General features: G+C 52.0%; 2 protein-coding genes across 12 annotated transcripts in view; both read left to right on the top strand.

Annotated features, from left to right (window-relative positions):
* The first annotated feature begins 820 nt into the window (after positions 1-820).
* IL17RC (interleukin 17 receptor C) lies at positions 821-12,510 on the top strand. 10 transcript variants are annotated; one of them, XM_040628470.1, is made up of 20 exons: positions 822-1,129; positions 1,419-1,440; positions 1,638-1,790; positions 2,069-2,143; positions 2,235-2,344; positions 3,296-3,407; positions 3,744-3,788; positions 5,586-5,725; positions 5,940-5,999; positions 6,212-6,307; positions 7,787-7,841; positions 7,928-8,109; positions 8,205-8,255; positions 9,078-9,126; positions 9,291-9,412; positions 9,668-9,727; positions 10,264-10,312; positions 11,516-11,611; positions 11,717-11,755; positions 11,850-12,510. In XM_040628470.1, the coding sequence occupies exons 1-20, from the start codon at positions 1,025-1,027 to the stop codon at positions 12,467-12,469; spliced, it is 2,241 nt and encodes a 746-aa protein (XP_040484404.1). In that variant the 5' UTR covers positions 822-1,024; the 3' UTR covers positions 12,470-12,510. The 10 variants fall into 10 exon arrangements, with proteins under 10 accessions (XP_040484406.1, XP_040484404.1, XP_040484405.1 ...); XM_008697898.2 differs by having other exon boundaries at positions 823-1,129; positions 9,081-9,126; XM_040628472.1 differs by lacking the exon at positions 3,744-3,788 and having other exon boundaries at positions 821-1,129.
* Positions 12,511-12,639: 129 nt separating this feature from the next.
* CRELD1 (cysteine rich with EGF like domains 1) overlaps positions 12,640-18,994 on the top strand; it is an 8,316-nt gene continuing 1,961 nt past the window's right edge. The window contains exons 1-8 of one of the 2 annotated variants that reach the window (XM_040628477.1): positions 12,640-12,765; positions 13,289-13,481; positions 13,719-13,801; positions 16,310-16,420; positions 16,746-16,837; positions 17,540-17,716; positions 17,801-17,896; positions 18,817-18,900. In XM_040628477.1, coding sequence (XP_040484411.1) covers positions 12,641-12,765; positions 13,289-13,481; positions 13,719-13,801; positions 16,310-16,420; positions 16,746-16,837; positions 17,540-17,716; positions 17,801-17,896; positions 18,817-18,900 — 961 coding nt within the window. In that variant the 5' untranslated portion in view covers position 12,640. Of the gene's footprint in view, positions 12,766-12,948; positions 13,086-13,288; positions 13,482-13,718; positions 13,802-16,309; positions 16,421-16,745; positions 16,838-17,539; positions 17,717-17,800; positions 17,897-18,816; positions 18,901-18,994 lie in introns of those variants that run through there. The other variant, XM_008697985.2, reaches the window with a different exon arrangement.

Raw genomic sequence — 18,994 nt, 5'->3', positions numbered from 1 at the left:
GGTTTTGGCCTTGGGTGTACAGGGCAAAGGTGGGACAAGATCAAGAAAAATGAATAAAGGCGAACATAATAGATAAGCTAAGAGACACAGTGTGCTTCTCCAGTGTGCCCAGAATCCTGAGTTGGAGGAAGGGTCAGCACAGCCCTGCCTGGGGGTTGTTATGCATCCCTCTGTGGGCCCAAATCTTCCATGTCCACACCCACAACCACATCCTTCACTTCTCACATGCAATGTCTCTGAAAAGGCAAAGAAGGACCTGGAAATCTCGATCCTCACTGTGAAAAGGTTCAGAAAGGTCCATTTGTCGTGCAGCCAGCCCATGGCAACAGCACAAATGGGGCCCCTGTCTGCCTGGCTCTGAGTCCTGAGTTCCTTCCCTCCATACCACACTTGAGCAGAGGCCAGGAAGTGGTGAAAAGCCCATTTTCTGATGCCCTTTGTCCCTGCCTTTAGAGCTCCTGTCCCACAAAGGGTCACTGAGTTCCAGGGCAGATGTGTGAAGGGACTGGGGGTGCCCTGTATGAGGGGACCTAATGGGCACCAAAATCCCAGATTTATATGGGAAGTGGATATGCCCCAGCATTGCCCAGGCCCTCTTCCTTAGGGACTCCCAGGGTGAGTAAGAGCTCCCTCACTCAGCTGTGATGCTGCCACCCTCTTCAGGGGCCCCTCCCAGCCAGGTGTCAGCAGAGGAGGAGGAGAGGGAAAGGAGATGAGGCCACCACCCCACTCCAAGCCTGCTGACTCCCAGGCCTGGTGTTGGTGGGAGGGACAGGGCGGGGCGGGAACAGCCAGCTGCCTGCCGGGAGCCAAAACGAAAGCACTCGGGCTGGACTGGGACAGGATTCAGGACTCCCAGGAGAGGGAGTGCTCCAGCCAGCACTGGGACGCCAGGCTGAAGAGGGATTCCGGCCCTCGTGCCCACAGGCTTGGGGCTGAGTGGGAGCAGAGGTACAGTGTCTGCCCCCCCTTTGGGGGGGGCAGGACAGGGCCTTGGGCCTTGGTGCCTCCTGGTACCTGGAAGATGCCTGTGCCTTGGTTCCTGTTGTCCTTGGCACTGGGCCGAAGCCCCATGGTCCTCTCTTTGGAGAAGCTTATGGGGCCTCAGGACACTGCTCGCTGCTCTCCGGTAAGTCTGGGGTCCTGGGAGAGTTGGGGAAAGCTCAGGGTTCAGTCTGCCGCCTATCAGAGGCCCTAGCCTGGCTCCTGTCACTGTCACTACCACCAGAACTGCCCTGGCTGGTCTGTCTGGTGCTGATGGGATAAGAGAAGAATGGGGAGGGGGCAAGAGCTGGGTTTGTCTTCTCCTGGGAGGGGCTTGAATGGGGAGCCCCAGAAGGGTAGGCAGGGATAGCAGGCAGGGAAAAATGGCTAGATTTGGTGGCATAAACTCTGACTTGTCTTTACCTTCTTCCCAGGGCCTTTCCTGCCACCTCTGGGGTGAGTAGCCCTACTCTGAGAAAGAAAAGAACTGCCCAGGTTGGTGGAAGGGAGGGGAGATGTTCCAGTTGTATGCCCTTACCACCCACCCTCCGCCCAGGAAGAGCCCAAAGCTCCTTGGCCCTCTGGGGTTGTCAGGTGCAACTAACCTCTGGATTATGAACAGCTTTAGCTCCCACCCCACCCTTCATGCGCAGATGGCGACGTGCTCTGCCTGCCTGGGAGCATCGTGTCTGCCCCAGGCCCTGTGCTGGTGCCCACACGCCTGCAGACAGAGCTGGTGCTGAGGTGCCACCAGGAGACCGACTGTGACCTCTGTGTGCGTGTGGCCATCCACTTGGCTGTGCACGGTGAGCATGTCATCCCCTGTGTGTGCACACGTCAGCACGTCTGGGATGGGCACAAGGACCGGGGCGTCTGTCGGGCAGTCCTGTGCATCCTCAGTGTTCTCCTGGGGAACACCGGCCAAAGGACCCCCAGGTCAGCCTGGTCTCCCTGTCTCCCACCCCCCAGGCCCCTGGCCTGGCCCCTGCTTCTCAGGAATCTCCTTCCTTTCAGGAAGGAAGCCAAGCGCAAAGCCAGCGCAGAGCTGAGGCCTGACCTGGGCCTTATTCTCGGGTCCTTCTAGGGCACTGGAAAGAGCCTAAAGATGAAGCCAAGTTTGGAAGAGCAGCTGATCCAGAGCTTGAGGAGCCTGTGAACGGTGAGGAGAACCCAGGTGGCCCAACTGCCCCTAGCCAGGGCCTTGCCCGAGGCCCCGGAGCCTGACCAGTGCCCCGTCCTGTTACTCACAGCCTTTCTCCAGGCCCAAGTGGTGCTCTCCTTCCAGGCCTACCCCACTGCCCGCTGCGTTCTGCTGGAGGTGCAAGTGCCCGCTGCCCTCGTGCAGCCTGGTCAGTCTGTGGTATGCGAAATCATAATCGTAGCAATAGCCAACTTCTGAACGTGATGTCTCTGAAGTGCTCCTGTGTGTGTGTTATGTCTGTGTGCTGACGCCAGCAGGGCTGTGGGCAAGCCCTTTCAGCCCTTTATGCCTCTGTTTTCCTGTCTGTAAAATGGGAATAAGAATAGTCCTGCCTCTTATGGCTGTTGTGAGAAAAAGATGAGTTGATATGTATAAAACACCTCGGGTAATGCCCAGCACTAAAGGGTCTCAGATTTAATTCTCCCTTTCTTTTGTGACTCTCAGAAGCACACATGAACTAGGCATTATTACTCTCATTTTCCAGAGAAAGAAACTGAGGTTGGGGAGGGGAAGTCTGTGGGCTGGATCCACTTCTCTGGACTTTCTGCTACATCATGTCTGCCCTGTGTGTAGACCGTGGTGCGGGGTGTTGGGGCTTCTCCCTACTTCAGGAGGCCATGTGTGTTTGGAAGATGAAGCTCCACTTGGGCCAGATCCCTCAAACCCTTTGACTTCCGCTCCTGCCCCCAGCTCCCAGCCAGTATCCTCTTGCCTGGAAAATTGTAGAATGGGAGAAAATCTGCTGGCCTACCTCAGTGGACAGTTGTGAGGACCACTGAGGCATTGGGTGTGGGAAGGGGTGTCCCACATTTGTGTCGGGGTATCTGGTCACCTTAGCTTTGGCCGCGTGATGTGGGACAGCAAGGGTGGGGGCAGGGACTCAATAGCTAGGGCCCTTATCCCTGCCCTGCTGACAACCCCTACTGAGGCTGTGTGCTTTAGACAGGGGGGCCTTTAAAGGAAACATTAATGGGAGAATTTCAGGCCATACAGTATAGAGTCACTGGTTGGGGGAGGGCGTGAGTGGAGTGGTCCATGGAGAAGCTCAGAGCCCTTGGCCTGTATTCTGAGCCCTATACCACCAGCCTTCCGCCACCCCTCTCCTCACAGGGCTCGGTAGTATTTGACTGCTTCGAGGCTGCTCTGGGGGCTGAGGTGCGACTCTGGTCCTACACTCAGCCCAGGTACCAGAAGGAACTCAACCTCACACAGCAGTTGCCTGGTAAGTGGCCCCAGAGCCTCAGGGGCCCCAAGTCCTGCCCCCCCCCCAGTCTCTTTCCCCTCTGGCCACTGCCATTCTGCTTTCACCCCCTTCCTAGTCCCATCCACTCACAGGCAGGGGTCTGAGCTCCCATCCTCCCCAGGTCTGTCCCTCTTGTCTCCTCTCCCCAGGCAATATTGCTTCCCAGTGCCTGAGGAAGGTGCTTTGGGCACTGGATTGATGGGGTGGTGTTTAAGGAACGAGGAGCCCTTCCTAGTGCTCCCCATGGGTTGGATTGCCCCACTTCTTTCTTTGGTCCCCAGCCCCACTGGAGGCTTTTCTGTGATCTCTCCCCAGACTGCAAGGGGCTTGAAGTCCGGGACAGCATCCAGAGCTGCTGGGGTAGGGGCAATGGACAGCGGGGCTGGAAGGAGGGAGGGGCAGGGTCTGGAGCGTGAGGGAAGCTTGGAGGTGACTTCAGGTGTGGGCTTGCCGCAATCAGATGCTCACTGAGCATCACGCAGGGTCTGGAGCGTGAGGGAAGCTTGGAGGTGACTTCAGGTGTGGGCTTGCCACAATCAGATGCTCACTGAGCATCACGCAGGGTCTGGAGCGTGAGGGAAGCTTGGAGGTGACTTCAGGTGTGGGCTTGCCGCAATCAGATGCTCACTGAGCATCACGCAGGAACTGCCGTGGCTCCTACCCTGTGCCAGGCGTTGGGGTATGAAGGTGAATCTCGCACTCTTTATAACAAATTTATTTATTAGTACCGGGGACATCTAGAGGCCCAAAGCATTGTCAAGATTATGGTGCACCCCACTACCACCATATAGCAAAATAAAAATAATATTAAACCATAAAATAAGGGCTAGGAAAGTCAAGGTTCTGATGATTTTTCCCAGGCACTATTTGAATTTTATTTTCGCTTTGTTCATTTTTCATATTATATTTTCTTTTTTACTGTGGTATAACACACATACAGAAAAGTGTGTAAAGTGCACTAATTTTAAAGTCCGGCTCAGTTAATTTTTACATACGTATACACTTGCATAACTACCACCCAGATCAAGATATAAGTGGTGATGTTTTTGAACTCTTAAATTTTTTTTCTTTTCTTTTTTTTAAGAGATTTTATTTATTTGTCCCGCTGAGCAGGGAGCCTGACGTGGGACTCGATCCCATGACCCTGGGATCATGACCTGAGCTGAAGGCAGACACCCAACCAACTGAGCCACCCAGGCGCCCTGAACTCTTAATTTTTTTCAATTTTATTTCCTTTTTGGTTCCTTAAGGTTGGCCTGCCTCTTTGGTAATTCATTAGAGACTACCCAGCACCAGAGCTTTAAAGACACAGATACACGTCATGCATTTCGTGTCTTTATTCACTCAGTAGACACTGACCCACTTATTCAATAGATATTTACTGAGTAATTACTCTGCCCAAGAAATAGCCCTAGGCACTGGAGATAAGTCAAAAAACGAAACTGACAAAAATCCTTGCCTTACATAGCTGACATTGTAGATGGGAGTCAGGGTCAGAATAGGGGAGATGGAGGACACAATAAACACATGGAGATGTGAACTATGCAATAAGACGTGATTAGTGCTGTGGAGAAAATTTGGGGAGGGAGGATAAGGGAGTTGGGAGTTGCAGCAGTCAGGGGTGGCTTCACTGTGGTGAGCAAATACCTGAAGGAGGTACGGGAGGAGCCATATGGGTATCTGAGGGAAAAGCATCCCATATGCAGAGGGAACAGCCAGTGCAAAGGGCCTGAAGCAGGAGTGTATCTGGTGTGTTTAAGTATTAGCGAAGAGGGCAGCATGTCTGCAGCAGATTAAGGACAAGAGTGCTAGGAAATGAGGTTAGAGTATGTAGGGTCTTGCAAGCCATTCTAAGGACTCTGGCTTTTACTCTGGGGGTAATCTGGGGGGTCATCTGAGCAGAGAAGGAGGATTTATCTTACAGTGATTACAGGATCCTTCTGGCTGCAGAGGGAGAAGAGTTGTGTCAAGATACTGGACTGGCGGCTAGGGACAAAGTCTGATCAGAGATGAGGACATAGACTCTGCCCTCCAGGAGCCTTCCAATCTCAGGGATGTGAAGGAAACTCTAAAGGGTCAGCCAGAGGGGTATGGCCAGGGGTAAGGGTATGCAGAAGAGGTGAAGGAAGTCTCTCTCTCTCTCTGCCTGCCCCACAGCCCTGCCCTGGCTCAGTGTGTCTGCCGATGGCGATGATGTGCACCTCGTGCTGGACGTCTCTGAGGAGCAGCACTTTGGCCTCTCCCTGTACTGGAACCAGATCCAGGGCCCTACAAAACCCTGGTGGCACAAAAACCTGGTGAGGCCTCCCAAGGCCATTCCCACTCTAGGCTGATGTCCATGCTAAGGATGTGAGCGCATTATCAAAGCGGACCCTTGAGGAGGATACAGCGACCCACTCCCCAAGCAAGGAACATCAGGGGAACTGCTGCCTGCCTGGTTTCCTTAACTTTGGCTTTCAGCCTTCCTCCTCCTCGTCTTTTCCAACTTTTTGCCTTCTGCTTGTCCCACAGACCGGGCCACGGAACATTACCTTGAACCACACAGACCTGTTTCCCTGCCTTTGTATTCAGGTAAGAGAAGAGTCTGGCTAGGTGCCAGGGGTAGAGGATTGGGGAATTGATGAGGGGGGTGGCCCTTCCCTTCCTTGTCTTGCCATCCTCCATATTCCTCTTCGAGGTGGGAACTGTTGCTCCCTAAGGTGACTAGCCCATTCATGACCTTTGCTGTCCTGACTTCTGCCTGTTGCAGGCTCTGAATGTTCTTCCTAATCCTCTATCCACAGGACTCCTACTCATTCTTCATGGCCCCATTCAAATGTCACCTCCTCCTTGAAGCCTTCCCCTACTCCTCCAATTGCCTCTTTATACTCCTCTGGAAAGTGAGGTTTGAATCCTGACTCTTGCTGTTTGCTAGCTGTGTGACCTTGTGCAAGTCACTTCACCTCTCTGAGCCTGTTTCTTATCTGTGAAATGGGAATAACAATACCAGCCTCATAGGACTGTTACAAAAGGAAGTATCCAAGCTTCTGTATGTTGGCTCTTTCCTATTTTTTTTAAGATTTTATTTTTAAGTAATCTCTATACCCAACGTGGGGCTCGAACTTAACAACCTTGATGTCAAGAGTCGCATGTTCTACCAACTGAGCCAGCCAGGCGCCCCTCTTTTCTCTTCTGAGTGCACATTTAAATGGTGACAGGTCCCATCTATTTTATCTCTGATACTAATGCCTGTTATTTCCACTACCTGAAATGCCCTCACTTCTTTTCTATACAACCACATCCTTCCAGCTCAAATGTTACCTCTTTCCCGAAGCTTTTCCTCAACTGTCTGGCCTCTTCTGTCTTCCAGTCTTTTTGCACTTCTGTCTTTTCTTGTTCATTTATCACTTCCTTTCTTATTTGGGCACCTGTCTCATTTCTTCTTGCACACAACAGATGCTCAATAAATGAGTGATCAATTTATTAATTTATACACATGTTTTGTCCTTACTAAAACTATGACTTTGTAATTTCCTTGAAGATAAGGAAATAATACCGAATTCAAACTTAGTAACTCGCCTGGAGCCTTGCACAATGCCTGGCATGTAGTGGGTGCTAATTAAGTTTGTTAAAGGAATGAATGAATGAATGAATGAATGAATGAAACTCTCCTAACTAGCACTGTGGGAGAACACATAACAGATGTTCATGAAATGTTTGCTGTGATATAAACATCCTTACTGCCAAGCACAGTGCCTGCTACATAGTAGGTGGACTTAATTAAAAGTTTGCTGAATAAATTAATGTATTATCTCTACTGCTTACCACAGGGCTAAGCACGGAATAGATGTTCTTTAGAAATTTATTGAAAGAAATGGAGTGCCTGGCTGGTTCAGTTTATAGAGCATGTGACTTGATCTCAGGGTCACGAGTTCAGGCCCCACACAGCGGGTAGAGTTTACTTTAAAAAAAAAATATATATATATATATATACACACACACATATATATATTAATGTATATTAAAATATATAATATATACACAGTAACACTTAGCACAATACCTGGCATATAGTAGGCTCACACTAAGTGACTGTGGATTTAATTATCAATGTCCCTAGTGCCTACCATGGTGCTAAGACACATAGTAGGTACTCATTAAAAGTCTGTTGAATGAAGGTGTTGTCAGATATTGGTATAGGGTTTGCCGGAAGAATAAATGTGTGCAACTCTAGGGCTTTACAAAGGGCAAAAAGACTGGGCAAGTGTTGATGAAATAGTTAAATGAATGTATCCCCGGTGCCTAGCAGTGGGCCCGGCACACGCTCTTGGAGGGTCAGCTGGACTGAATGGACTAATAGAACCCTGTTTCTTTTCCAGGTGTGGCCTCTAGAGCCCGACTCTGTCAGGACGAGCATCTGCCCCTTTACGGAGGGTGAGAAGACCAGGGCTGGGGCCAGGGTGGGAATGGTGCAAGTAGACGCATGCTGGGCGCCCAGTGACCCAGCCCTCTCCTTGCAGACCCCCGGGCACATCGGAACCTCTGGCGTGCAGCCCGGCTGCGGCTACTGCCCCCACGGGGCTGGCAGCTAAATGCACCCTGCTCGCTGCTTGCTGAGGCCACTCTGTGTTGGCAGGCACCAGGTGGGGGCCCCTGCCAGTCGCTGGTCCCGCCGCTGTCCTGGGCAAATGTCACTGTAAATGTAAGTGAAATGGTGGGAGGCTCCTGGAATCAGGAAAGGAAGGGGAGCTCAGGAGGACACATTTCCTGACCTCGCCCATTACCCTTTTTCCACAGAAGACCCTTGAGTTGCCATTGCTGAATGCCCACCCCAACCTCTGTGTCCAGGTAAGAAGGGGTACAAGAGCTCTGGGCTAGGGGCGGGACCCCAAGTGGACCCCCCAGATAATTGTCTTCTGGACCCGATTTATCTGGGTCACTGGAGCAAAGTTGTTATGGGCTACCTCTGGGAGTTGGACTATTTATTGTGGGACTCTGAGCAAGTCACTTCACTACGCTGAACATCAGTCTCCTCATCTGTTTAATGGGGTGATAGTAACTACTTCACAGTAGTGAATGAAACCAGTAAATGTTCCCACCCTATAGAGCTTATGTGCTAATGGAGACACGGGCGCCTGGGTGGCTCAGTCAGTTGAGCGTCTGCCTTCAGCTCAGGTCATGATCCCAGGGTTCTGGAATCGAGTCCCACACTGGGCTCCTTGCTCAGCGGGGAGCCTGCTTCTCCCTCTGCCTGCCCCTCCCCCTGCTTGTGCTCTCTCTCTGACAAATAAATAAAATCTTTAAAAAAAAATAATGGAGGAAGACTCAGACTGAGTGAATAAGACAGTATACAAGTGAAGTGGTCAGATGAGGCCTTTTGGTGAGGGTGGTTAGATGAGAAGGGAATGTATAAAGTGCTTTGTCAGACATGAAAAGAGCTAATTTAGGGCCATAAGTCTCTTTAGCACAGATGCCCTCACAAGGCTGAGGCTGAGAAAAATAAATTATCTCTTAATCACCCAGCCTCAAAGCCTGATCTGCCTAACATTAGGGCCAGGATGCAGAACCCCTTCCCCAACCAGACAGGCCTCCCCTTACTGTCCTTCTCTTCTGTTCTTTGTGGCCTTGCTCTTGCTTTTCCCTGCGCGGCTAACCTTGGCCCCTTCTAAGCAGGTGAGCAGCTGGGAGAAGCTGCAGCTACAGCAGTGCTTGTGGGCTGGTGAGTGAAGCCTGGGGAAGGCTGGGGCGGGGCTATTGCAATAGAGGTGAACCCTGGAAGTCCCACCTCATGGGGGTGAAGGTCAGGCACGGGAAGGGGTGGGAGCAAGTAGCAGCCTCCAGCATGGCTGGGTCTCACTCAGAGTGGGCTCTCACCCCTTCCAGACTCCCTTGGGGCCCTCAAGGATGATATGCTGCTGGTGGAGACACGAGGCCCCCAGGACAACAGATCACTCTGTGCCTTGGAACCCAGTGGCTGCACCCCACTACTCAGCAGGGCCTCCACGGTGAGGATGAGGGGACCCTCCTCCATGTACCTTTCCAGTTCCGTCTCAAGCCTGGCCTCAAATTTTCACTGCATTCAATTTCCCCTCCTCTGTGCCAGACCTCGTGCTGGTCTCTGGGAATGTGGGGGTGACTCAGACCTAGGCCCTGTTCTTAGTGACCTCTTACAAGTCTCCAGCCCCCCTACCCTCCACTATTCTGCTCAGCTGCAGCTAAGTGTGGCGGCCCTAGGTAACAGCCTCCCTTTGGCTTAGCAGAGGGCAGCTCGCCTTGGAGAGGAGTTACTACAAGACCTGCAGTCAGGCCAGTGTCTGCAGGTGAGTAGGTGGCGGGAGGGCCCTGCCCCAATGCCCAAGGCCACTAGGCCTAAAACTCTGTATTTAACTTCTTCCATCTCTTCCTGTGCCTAGCAGAGGGTACCAGGGAAACTCACTCTTCCTAGGCAGGGGCCTCCTCACTGTCCCTCTAGTGCCCACTCACCGTCTATTTCTGCTTATTTTGCGTCCACCCCTGGGGAAGCCAAGAATTGAAGAAGCATAGTTCCTGTTCCCAAGTTGCTCACTGCTGGCTAGAAAACAGAAAACAGATAACCAGATTCATGTGTGCTAAGCATTTGGCTCCAGGGAGAGCTTCAAAGAAGGGTGGTTTCACGTGGGCCAGGTCTGGCATGGAGCAGGCACAGCGTGATCAAAGGCAGAGCAGTCTGCGGGGACCTAAAGTGTGTGTGTGTGTGCATGTGTGTGTGTGAGCGTGTGAAGTATGCATAGTTGAGGCTGGGAATTTGGAGATCAGGCTGGCCAGAACTTGGTGGGTGTTCTGGGGCTGTGGCCTTGGTTTTGCCTCTGTCTTACAGCTGTGGGAAGATGACCTGAGAGCACTATGGGCCTGCCCCATGGACAAGTGTGAGTATTGTAAGAAAGGCCCTTCCCCTCTGTACCAAGGGCTGGAATCTAGACATTCCTAGGGGGCACATGCAATGGCCTTGTCCTTCCCTGGCTTGGATTGATCAGAGGGACATTTCTTCCTTCATTTAAAAACCAAAAAGAGAGCTTACAGGGATTCAGGCATCACCAAAGACACAATCCCTGCCCTCACCGCAGCCACAGAAGGCTAGAAAGACATTAGCTAAACAATCACTTACATCTAATAAATGCGAGCTATTGAAGCATTCACTATAAAGTGTCCACATCCATAAATGCATATATTGGGGACCTGACTTAGGTGGGGTGAGGCCAGGAAAGGTTCCGGCTGTTCTGAAGGCTGAGCTAGGTGAAGGAGGGAGAGATGCTTTTTTGAGGAACTCCAAGATGGCCAGTGTGGCTGGAGGGTCCTGGAAGGCAGATCTCTATCACAAGGATGCAAGGGCCGTCTAGGACCTTGGGAGCTGATATAAGAAATTGGATTTTTTTTTTTTTTTAAGAGAAAGAGAGGGGAGGGGCAGAGAGAAAATCTTAAGCAAACTCCACACCCATGATCTCACAACCCTGAGATCATGACCTGAGCCAAAATCAAGAGTTGGACCCTTAACTGACTGAGCCCCCTAGGAAATTGGATTTTATGTTAAAAGCAGTAGGAGCTTCCTAAAAGGCTATAATCAAATTTGTATGTTAAAAAGATCTCTGGGGCTGCCATGTAGTGAAGGACTTGGAGGCAAAAAAGAGGTTAGGGACACCATTTAGAAGGCTGTTAGAGTCATCAAGAGAGTGAGGTCAAGGGCCCAGCAACCCTAGGCTTAGGAGACAATAATAGCTGACATTCGAGCACTTACTATGCCCAGCGTAAGTGCTTTGTGTGTATTAATATATGTAATCCTCACAACAACCCTATGCAGTAGGTATTATTGTGCACCCAGTTTTACAGAGGTGAAGACTGAGGCAGAAGGTGAACTGACTTACCCAAGGTCACCCAAGTAGATAGATCTATGCCCATATATTGACTCTGGCACTATATGCCGTGGATTTGGGGCAAATCTTTCCATTTCTCTGAGCCAGTTCAGTCACCACATGGCAGCCCCAGAGATCTTTTAAATGAGTTTTTCTCCTTCGTGAAGTGGGGTGAACGTGTAAGGTATCTAACTAGCCTGTCCTCTCCCCTGGGTCTCCTAGACGTTCACCAGCGCTGGGCCCTGGTGTGGCTGGCCTGTCTACTCTTGGCATCTGTGCTTTTCCTTCTCTTCCTTTTCAAAAAGGACCACGTGAAAGGTGAGCATTTCCCGACCCCCCACGCCCCAGGGGCAGGGCTGGGAGTTCCCCTGGAGAAGGTGGCGGCTGAGCTCATGGGCTGCCCCGGCCCCTCTCCCCTAACAGGGTGGCTGAGGCTCTTGAAGGAGGACCTCCGCGCGGGGGGTGAGTGTGAGCAAGTGACGGGCGGGGGGCCGCCCCCAGCGGGCGGGCCTCGGCCCTTCTCACCTCTTCCTTCCCCCTCTATTCTCTCTGGCAGCAGCCGCCAGGGCCCGCGCGGCTCTGCTCCTCTACTCAGCGGAGGACTCTGGCTTCGAGCGCTTGGTGGGCGCCTTGGCGTCAGCGCTGTGCCAGCTGCCGCTGCGGGTGGCCGTGGACCTTTGGAGCCGTCGTGAACTGAGTGCGCAGGGACCCCTGGCCTGGTTCCACGCGCAGCGGCGCCAGACCCTCCAGGAGGGCGGTGTGGTGGTTCTGCTCTTCTCGCCGGGGGCCGTGGCGCTGTGCCATGAGTGGCTGCAGGACGGGGCGTCAGCATCCGCCCCGCACGGCCCGCACGACGCCTTTGCCGCCTCGCTCAGCTGCGTGCTGCCCGACTTCCTGCAGGGCCGGGCGCCCGGCCGCTACGTGGGGGCCTACTTCGACGGACTGCTCCACTCGGAGGCCGTGCCCGCCCTTTTCCGCAGCGTACCGGTCTTCTCCCTGCCCTCCCAGTTGCCCGACTTCCTGGGGACCCTGCAGGGGCCTGGCGCCCCCCGTCCCGGGCGGCTCGGGCAGAGGGCGAAGCAAGTGTCCCGGGCCCTGCAGCCCGCCCTGGACCAGGTGCTTAAGGCTCCCGGGAATCCTGGGGGTCCCGGGGACGGCACGCGGGATGGCACGTGAGGCAGGGGAAACGACTCGAATAAAGGCAGACGCTATTTTTCTACCCGTGTCCCCCGCACGTGTCCGTGACCGCGTCGCTAGCCTAGCAGGACGCCCGCGGCCCTTTAACACCCGGACAGGTGCAGCCAGGCACCGCCTGCGGGTGGCTGACGTAGGGTGACGCAATGGCACATGGAGTGCCGCCATTGGCTGGGGTGGGCCCCGCCCCCCCAGGCTGCGGAGCCGGCGGAGGCTGCACTTCAGGCAGCGGCTGCTGCGGCGTTGGGGACACGGAGCGGTCGGCGCCCGCGGGCTGGGTGGGTCCTCTCTTCCTCCCACGCAGCCTTCGCGGGTCTGGATCCTCCCCTGCCTGCAAGTGGCCGCGCCTTTGCAGCCTGCCGGCTGTGAACCTGACCCCCTTCTCTTCATATCCGGATCCGGGCTCCTCCCCCCAGACCTGGGTTCCGTTCCGGACTCCTCCCCCCGAGACCGCCCATCCGGCCTCTACTCCCCTAATACTTGGACTCTGACCCATTCTCCCTAATTCCGCTGATCCTGGCCCTAATAACCCATACTGAGACCTTAAAACAATGAGCTGACCTCTCCCTTGTTAAGGATTCAGGCCACCTCTCCCACGGTGACGAGGATAATTTATTCCCGTCTTGGAATTGCAGAACAGGCTCCTTCCTCACCACTTCCCCTCCCCCGGCCGACCCCCCCAGTCTAGCCTCTTTACAATAGCACAGATCTGGGCTCCCAGACCCGCAGCATCTCAGGACCAACTCTTTTCTTTCTCACTTGGCTCCTCCAGTTAGTCATTCCCATTTCCTCTATCTACAGGTTCCCAGCTTGGGAAAAGATGGCCTCACTGCCCTGGAGGGGCCTGGTCCCACCTCTTCTCTGGGGCCTGAGTCTCTTCCTTAGCCTCCCAGGCCCCATCTGGCTCCAGCCCTCTTCGCCTCCCCAGGCTTCTCCCCCCACTGAGCTCCATCCATGTCATACCTGCCGGGGACTGGTCGACAGCTTCAACAAGGTGGGTGCGCCAGCAGCCTTGTGGGATGGCAGATGGCCCAACCATGACAGCACAGAGGTTGAGAGGAGTTCTGGGATGCAAGTCTGCATGAGTCAAGTACCAGCTTGGTTGCTTACTAGTTGTATGACCTTGGGCAGGTTGCCTCTCTGTGCCCCAGTCCCCTGGTCAGTGAAATACCGAAGTGCTGGAATGTGCCAGGCACTGTACTTAGCTATTACTAATGTTCTCCATTTCCAGGGCCTGGAGAGAACAATTCGGGACAACTTTGGAGGTGGAAATACTGCCTGGGAGGAAGAGAAATTGTCCAAATACAAAGACAGGTAAGGGGCTGGAGAGGTGGGTTTGTATACCTCACCTCCCAATCTCTGCTCTACTGGTGGGGGCCTAGAGAGTCTTGGGGAGTACTTATTCAACAAATATCACTGAACATCTGTAGTACAGCAGTAAAGAAGGCAAGCCAAACCCCATCATCAGGGAGCTTACATTCTAGTTGAGGAGACAGACAGTGAATAAGTAAATAAATAATGTCATATCAAGCCAGGAACAGGAAAGCAGGGTGGACTACAAAATGGTGGGAGGCGTGGAGTTCAAGGTGTGACATTTGAACGCAAACTTGAAGTGAAGAAGCAAGCTATGTGACAGTCAGGGAACGGATTTGGACAGAGTGGGACTGAGCTTGGTGTATTTGAGAAGAGGCTGGATGGGAGTGAGCAGACGATAGTGGTAGAACATGAAGCCAGAGTGCTTTGAAGGTCACGGAATGGTGTTTAGATTTCGTTTTGAGTGTAATGGGAAGCCATTGGAAGGCTTGGAGCGAGAAGTGATGTGGTCTTATTTATACCTTTTAAAGATCACTCACCGCAATGTAGCAAAAGGACTGTAGGGGCCAGAGTGGAGGAAGCAGGGAGGCTTCCAAGTATGGGAGGCTAGTCCAAGTATGACAGCAGCATGAGCTAGTGTGGTCTCTAGTGGTGAATATGGTGAGAATAGGTCAAATTCTGGGTATGTTTTGCACATGGACTGATGCGGCTTGATGAAGGAATCACTAGGGGGTGGGAGAGGAAAAACAATAAAAAGTATTAGGTTTTGGGCCTGGGCAACTGGGTGAATAGTGGAGCTGTTTTCTGGTATGGGTAAAGCTGAGGCAGGAGAGGATTTAGGGGAGGGGTGGGATTAGGTGTTCTCCTTGAACATACTGGGCTGAGATGTCCATTAAACAGCTAAGTAGAGTTAGATTTAGGCATCTGTGGTTCAGGGGAAAAGTGGGAGCTGGAAACCTGAATTTGGGAGTCATCAGCATATAGTCAGTATTATAAAGCCGTGGGATGAAATGAGACCATGAGACGAAAGGCCTGAGTCCTAGGCCCTCCCACTCTTCAAAGTTAAGTAAAGGAGAACAAATCAGGAAGACTTGGAGTTAGACAGACCTGGTTGTCAGTTCTGACTCTGTGTACCCTTGTGAAGGTCATCTAACCTCTCCGAGCCTCAGTTTCCTCATCAGTGAAATGGTGATATTAATACTTGCTTTGCCTATTTCACAGGATTGTGGTAAGGATTAAACCATGATGCCCACTAGAAACGAAAGGTTTTGTTATTATGTAACATTGGTCATTTTCCTTTCCCTTAATGGGCCTCAGTTTCCTCATTTAAGAATGAGGAGATTGGCCAAGATAACCTGAAGGGCACTTCTAGCTGTATAACGGCTCCTGTTTTTTGTTTGTTTGGTTTTTGTTTTTTAAGTCCTCTCCTCCCATATGCCAGGCACATGTCAGACCCTTTAAAATCATAAAATGTGTGTGTGTGTGTGTGTGTGTGTATGTGTGTGTGTATACGTATTTAGAAAAAATTTATCATGGTAAAATATATATAACGTAAAATTTACCACTAGAGACATTTAGTACATTTACAGTGTTTTGCAACCTTTACCACTGTCTCGTTCCAGACCATTTTTATCACCCCACAAAGGAACTCCATACCTATTAAGCAGTCACTCCCCATTCTCCCCTTCCCCCAGCCCCTGGCAGCCATTACTCTGCTGTCTGTGTCTGTGGATTTGCTGATTCCATTGGAATCTGTCTGTGTCTGGCTTCTCTCATTTAGTGTATTGTTTTCGAGGTTCGTCCATAATACAACATATATCAGTAGTTTGTTCCTTTTTAAAACTTAATAATATTTCATTGTATGGATTTACGACATTTTGCTTATCCATTCTTCAGTTGATGAACATTTGGGTTGTTTCTACCTTTTGGCTGTCGTATATAGTATTGCTACAAACGTTTGTGTACAAGTTTTTGTTTGAACGCCTGTGTTCCATTCTTTGGGGTATATAACCAGGAGTGGAATTACTGATTCATATGGTAATTCCGTGTTTAACCCACTGAGGAACTGCCAAACCGTTTTCCACAGTGGCTGCACCATTTTTCTTTCCCATCTTCAACATAGGAGGGTTCTAATTTCTCCACATCCTTGCCAACACTTGTTATGTGATGTATTTTTAATCACATATATCCCGCAAGGGTATTATATTCCATTGTGCAAATGCAGGAACTGAGGTATCCTACAACAAATCTGCAGGGCAGATACTGTCTCCATTTTACAGATGACAAAACAGAGGTTCAGGGGAGGTTAAGTGACTCGCCCGAGTCACTCAACTAGATTCGAACCCACGTACTAGGAGTCAGAAAGCTCCCCAAATCAGTACCCCTTCCATTATGCCCTATGGCCTTTCCTTTGATGTCATGGCATGAGAGGGGTGGGAGAGGAGACCTTAAAGGAGGGTGGTGGATGGGGTAGAATATAGTCCTACCACCCCCGCCCCGTCTGGTTAGTGAGACCCGCCTGGTAGAGGTGCTGGAGAGCGTGTGCAGCAAGTCGGACTTTGAGTGCCACCGCCTGCTGGAGCTGAGCGAGGAACTGGTGGAGAGCTGGTGGTTTCACAAGTGAGTTGTTGGGCGCCTTCCCAGGGAGGGGACCACAGGCAGGGCCTGGTGGTAAAGGAGGGGGTTGCATGCTTGGGTCTGTGTCCTGGTTTGGCTTCTTCTTCCAAACTTAAATCTGCCAAGGACTTGTGGGGGGACCCACGTTCTCACTCGGAGCTTCAGTTTACTTCTCTGCCAAGTGGGGAGAGGGTGTTGGTCAGGTAGCCTTATGGGTCTTATACCCAAGGTGGGTTGTGTCACAGATTCTTTGGGAGGTTGGGGAGGTGGGCAGCACCTCTGGCACTATCTCAGCCCCCCTTACTGTCACCCCACCCCACCCCTTCAGGCAGCAGGAAGCCCCAGATCTCTTCCAGTGGCTCTGCTCAGATTCACTGAAGCTCTGCTGCCCCGCAGGCACCTTTGGGCCCTCCTGCCTTCGTGAGTTTTTAAGCTCCTCTCAGGGGATGAGAGGGGACTGGCAAGGCCAGAGATCCAGTCCTGGCTCTGTCCTGTAGCTGGCGGCATGAGCTCAGGTTGCTCAGATAATTTCTCTGGACCTTAGTTATCTGCCTCACAGGGCTGTTGAGATGAGCAAATCAGTGGGAAGTGGCTGTGAGAAAAACACAACAGGGCTAGGCAGTCAGTTGGGACTGTGGTTTTTATCATGCATGTGAGAAATGCCCCCAGCCTCACCCCCATTTCCCATGCCTGGATCAGATCAGGCCCATCCCCTGGACTAAGGTGATCTTCCTAGGGACAGGCAGGTGCTGCCCTGTCATTGTCACCTTTTTCTACACATAGTCCTGAAGGAGGAGCTGAATCAACTACCAGCCCCTTTTAGGAAAATCTCTCTGGAAACTTCAGATATAGACTTAGTGACACAAAGAATAAAAAATAAACAAATTGAAACAAACAAAAAAGGGAGTTAGTGACAAAGATGATTAATTCAGTGTTTATAAAAGGAAAGATTTGTAAATAATCTGTTCCACAGGAGGTATTGGTTAAATACATGTCACACAAGCTGTTAATGTTGCCATTAAAATTAAGTTTCGTCTCCAAAAGTGTTTAATAATATGGGGGAATATTCTCTGTATTCACGATTGTATTTGTGATGTTACCTGGTTTGGTGTCTGCCCACAGCCTGTCCTGGGGGCACAGAGAAGCCTTGCGGTGGCTACGGGCAGTGTGAAGGGGAAGGGACTCGAGGGGGCAGCGGGCACTGTGACTGCCAAGCCGGCTACGGGGGCGAGGCCTGTGGCCAGTGTGGCCTCGGCTACTTTGAGGCAGAGCGCAACGCCAGCCATCTGGTATGTTCGGGTAGGTAGCCAAGAGGCGTGGGGCTGGGCAGGAGCAGATGGGGTGCCTGCCTGCCCATCCTCACACTTTCCCCGTTCCACCCAGCTTGTTTTGGCCCCTGTGCCCGCTGCTCGGGACCTGAGGAATCGAACTGTTTACAGTGCAAGAAGGGCTGGGCCCTGCATCACCTCAAGTGTGTAGGTGAGTGAGGCCCTGCCGTAGGTGTGGGGAGGTGGTCCCCATCAACACACACACATCTCTGGCCTAGACCAACACAGTCCCCATCTTCATGGAGAGCTCAACCTGGTTGGAAAGGCAGAAGGGTAACCAGGCAGTTAGAGTACAGACTGATCGTTATGCAGTTAGAGATGTTCCTGAGCCAGCTCTGTGGTGGCGGGGAATCAGGAAAGGCTTCTTGGAGGAGGTATCACTTAGGCCGAGTCTTGAAAATTGAGGAAGGATAGCCAGGGAAATGAAAATACTTACCTTGGAGTCAGGAAGCCTGGATTCAAGACTTGGTTTGGTCTCTGTCCTGCGATTTATATACACGAGGGTAAAGGCTAAGCTGCCAGAACAAAAAGATCACCAAAGACTGTGGCTTAAAGAATATAGAGCTTTATTTTTATCTCCTATCACAGTCTCAAAACAAGTGGTCCGGGCTGGCAAGGAACTTCTGCTTGTCACAGTCATTCAGGGACCCAGTACTTCCCGTCACCATGTGGCCGTCCCCTTGGGATGTTTCTGTTGTTTGAGGTTGGGGTACAGGTACCTCCACGTTCCAAGACCTGACACTCAGGAAGTTAGAAAGGGAAGAAAGTGCACGGAGGAGTCCAATTCCGTTGTTTTAAGGCCAAGCTAAAAGTGAGCATATCACTTCTGTTTACATCCTGTTGGCCAGAACTCAGTTCCAGGCCACACTTAGCTGCAAGGCAGATTGGAAAGTGTAGTCTCTAGCCGGGCAGCCCGAAGTCCAGCTGCACCTCTTCCTCCGTGTGGGCGCACAGCCTGTGGTCTCTGGCCCACGTCGGAGTGTGGGCAGGTCCGTTCCCCAACAACCCTGCCTCGGCTTCCCGGCTAGTGCGATAGGAATCGAAATTCCTGCCCTGCCGGCCTCTCTGCAGACATCGACGAGTGTGGCACAGAGCGAGCCAGCTGTGGAGCCGACCAGTTCTGTGTGAACACAGAGGGCTCCTATGAGTGCCGAGGTAAGTGCCAGTCCTGTAGGGGAGGGGGTGGGGAGGGTAGGAAGTGCTGCTCCATGCCTTTTGCCCCAAATTTCTGCCTTCTCGGGCACCAGAA

Source organism: Ursus maritimus, unplaced genomic scaffold, assembly GCF_017311325.1.
Source record: "Ursus maritimus isolate PB19 unplaced genomic scaffold, ASM1731132v1 scaffold_14, whole genome shotgun sequence".
In the NCBI taxonomy this organism is placed as follows: domain Eukaryota; kingdom Metazoa; phylum Chordata; class Mammalia; order Carnivora; family Ursidae; genus Ursus; species Ursus maritimus.
The sequence above is the reverse complement of the archived record's forward strand: the minus strand, read 5'-3'. Positions and strand labels throughout refer to the sequence as shown.

Excerpts from the sequence above, each read along its gene's own strand:
- IL17RC (XM_040628470.1), top strand. The coding sequence starts at position 1,025 with ATGCCTGTGCCTTGGTTCCTGTTGTCCTTGGCACTGGGCCGAAGCCCC. Across the intron at positions 8,110-8,204 it reads GGGCAAATGTCACTGTAAAT|AAGACCCTTGAGTTGCCATT; the intron begins GTAAGTGAAATG and ends CTTTTTCCACAG. Across the intron at positions 8,256-9,077 it reads ACCCCAACCTCTGTGTCCAG|CAGGTGAGCAGCTGGGAGAA; the intron begins GTAAGAAGGGGT and ends GCCCCTTCTAAG.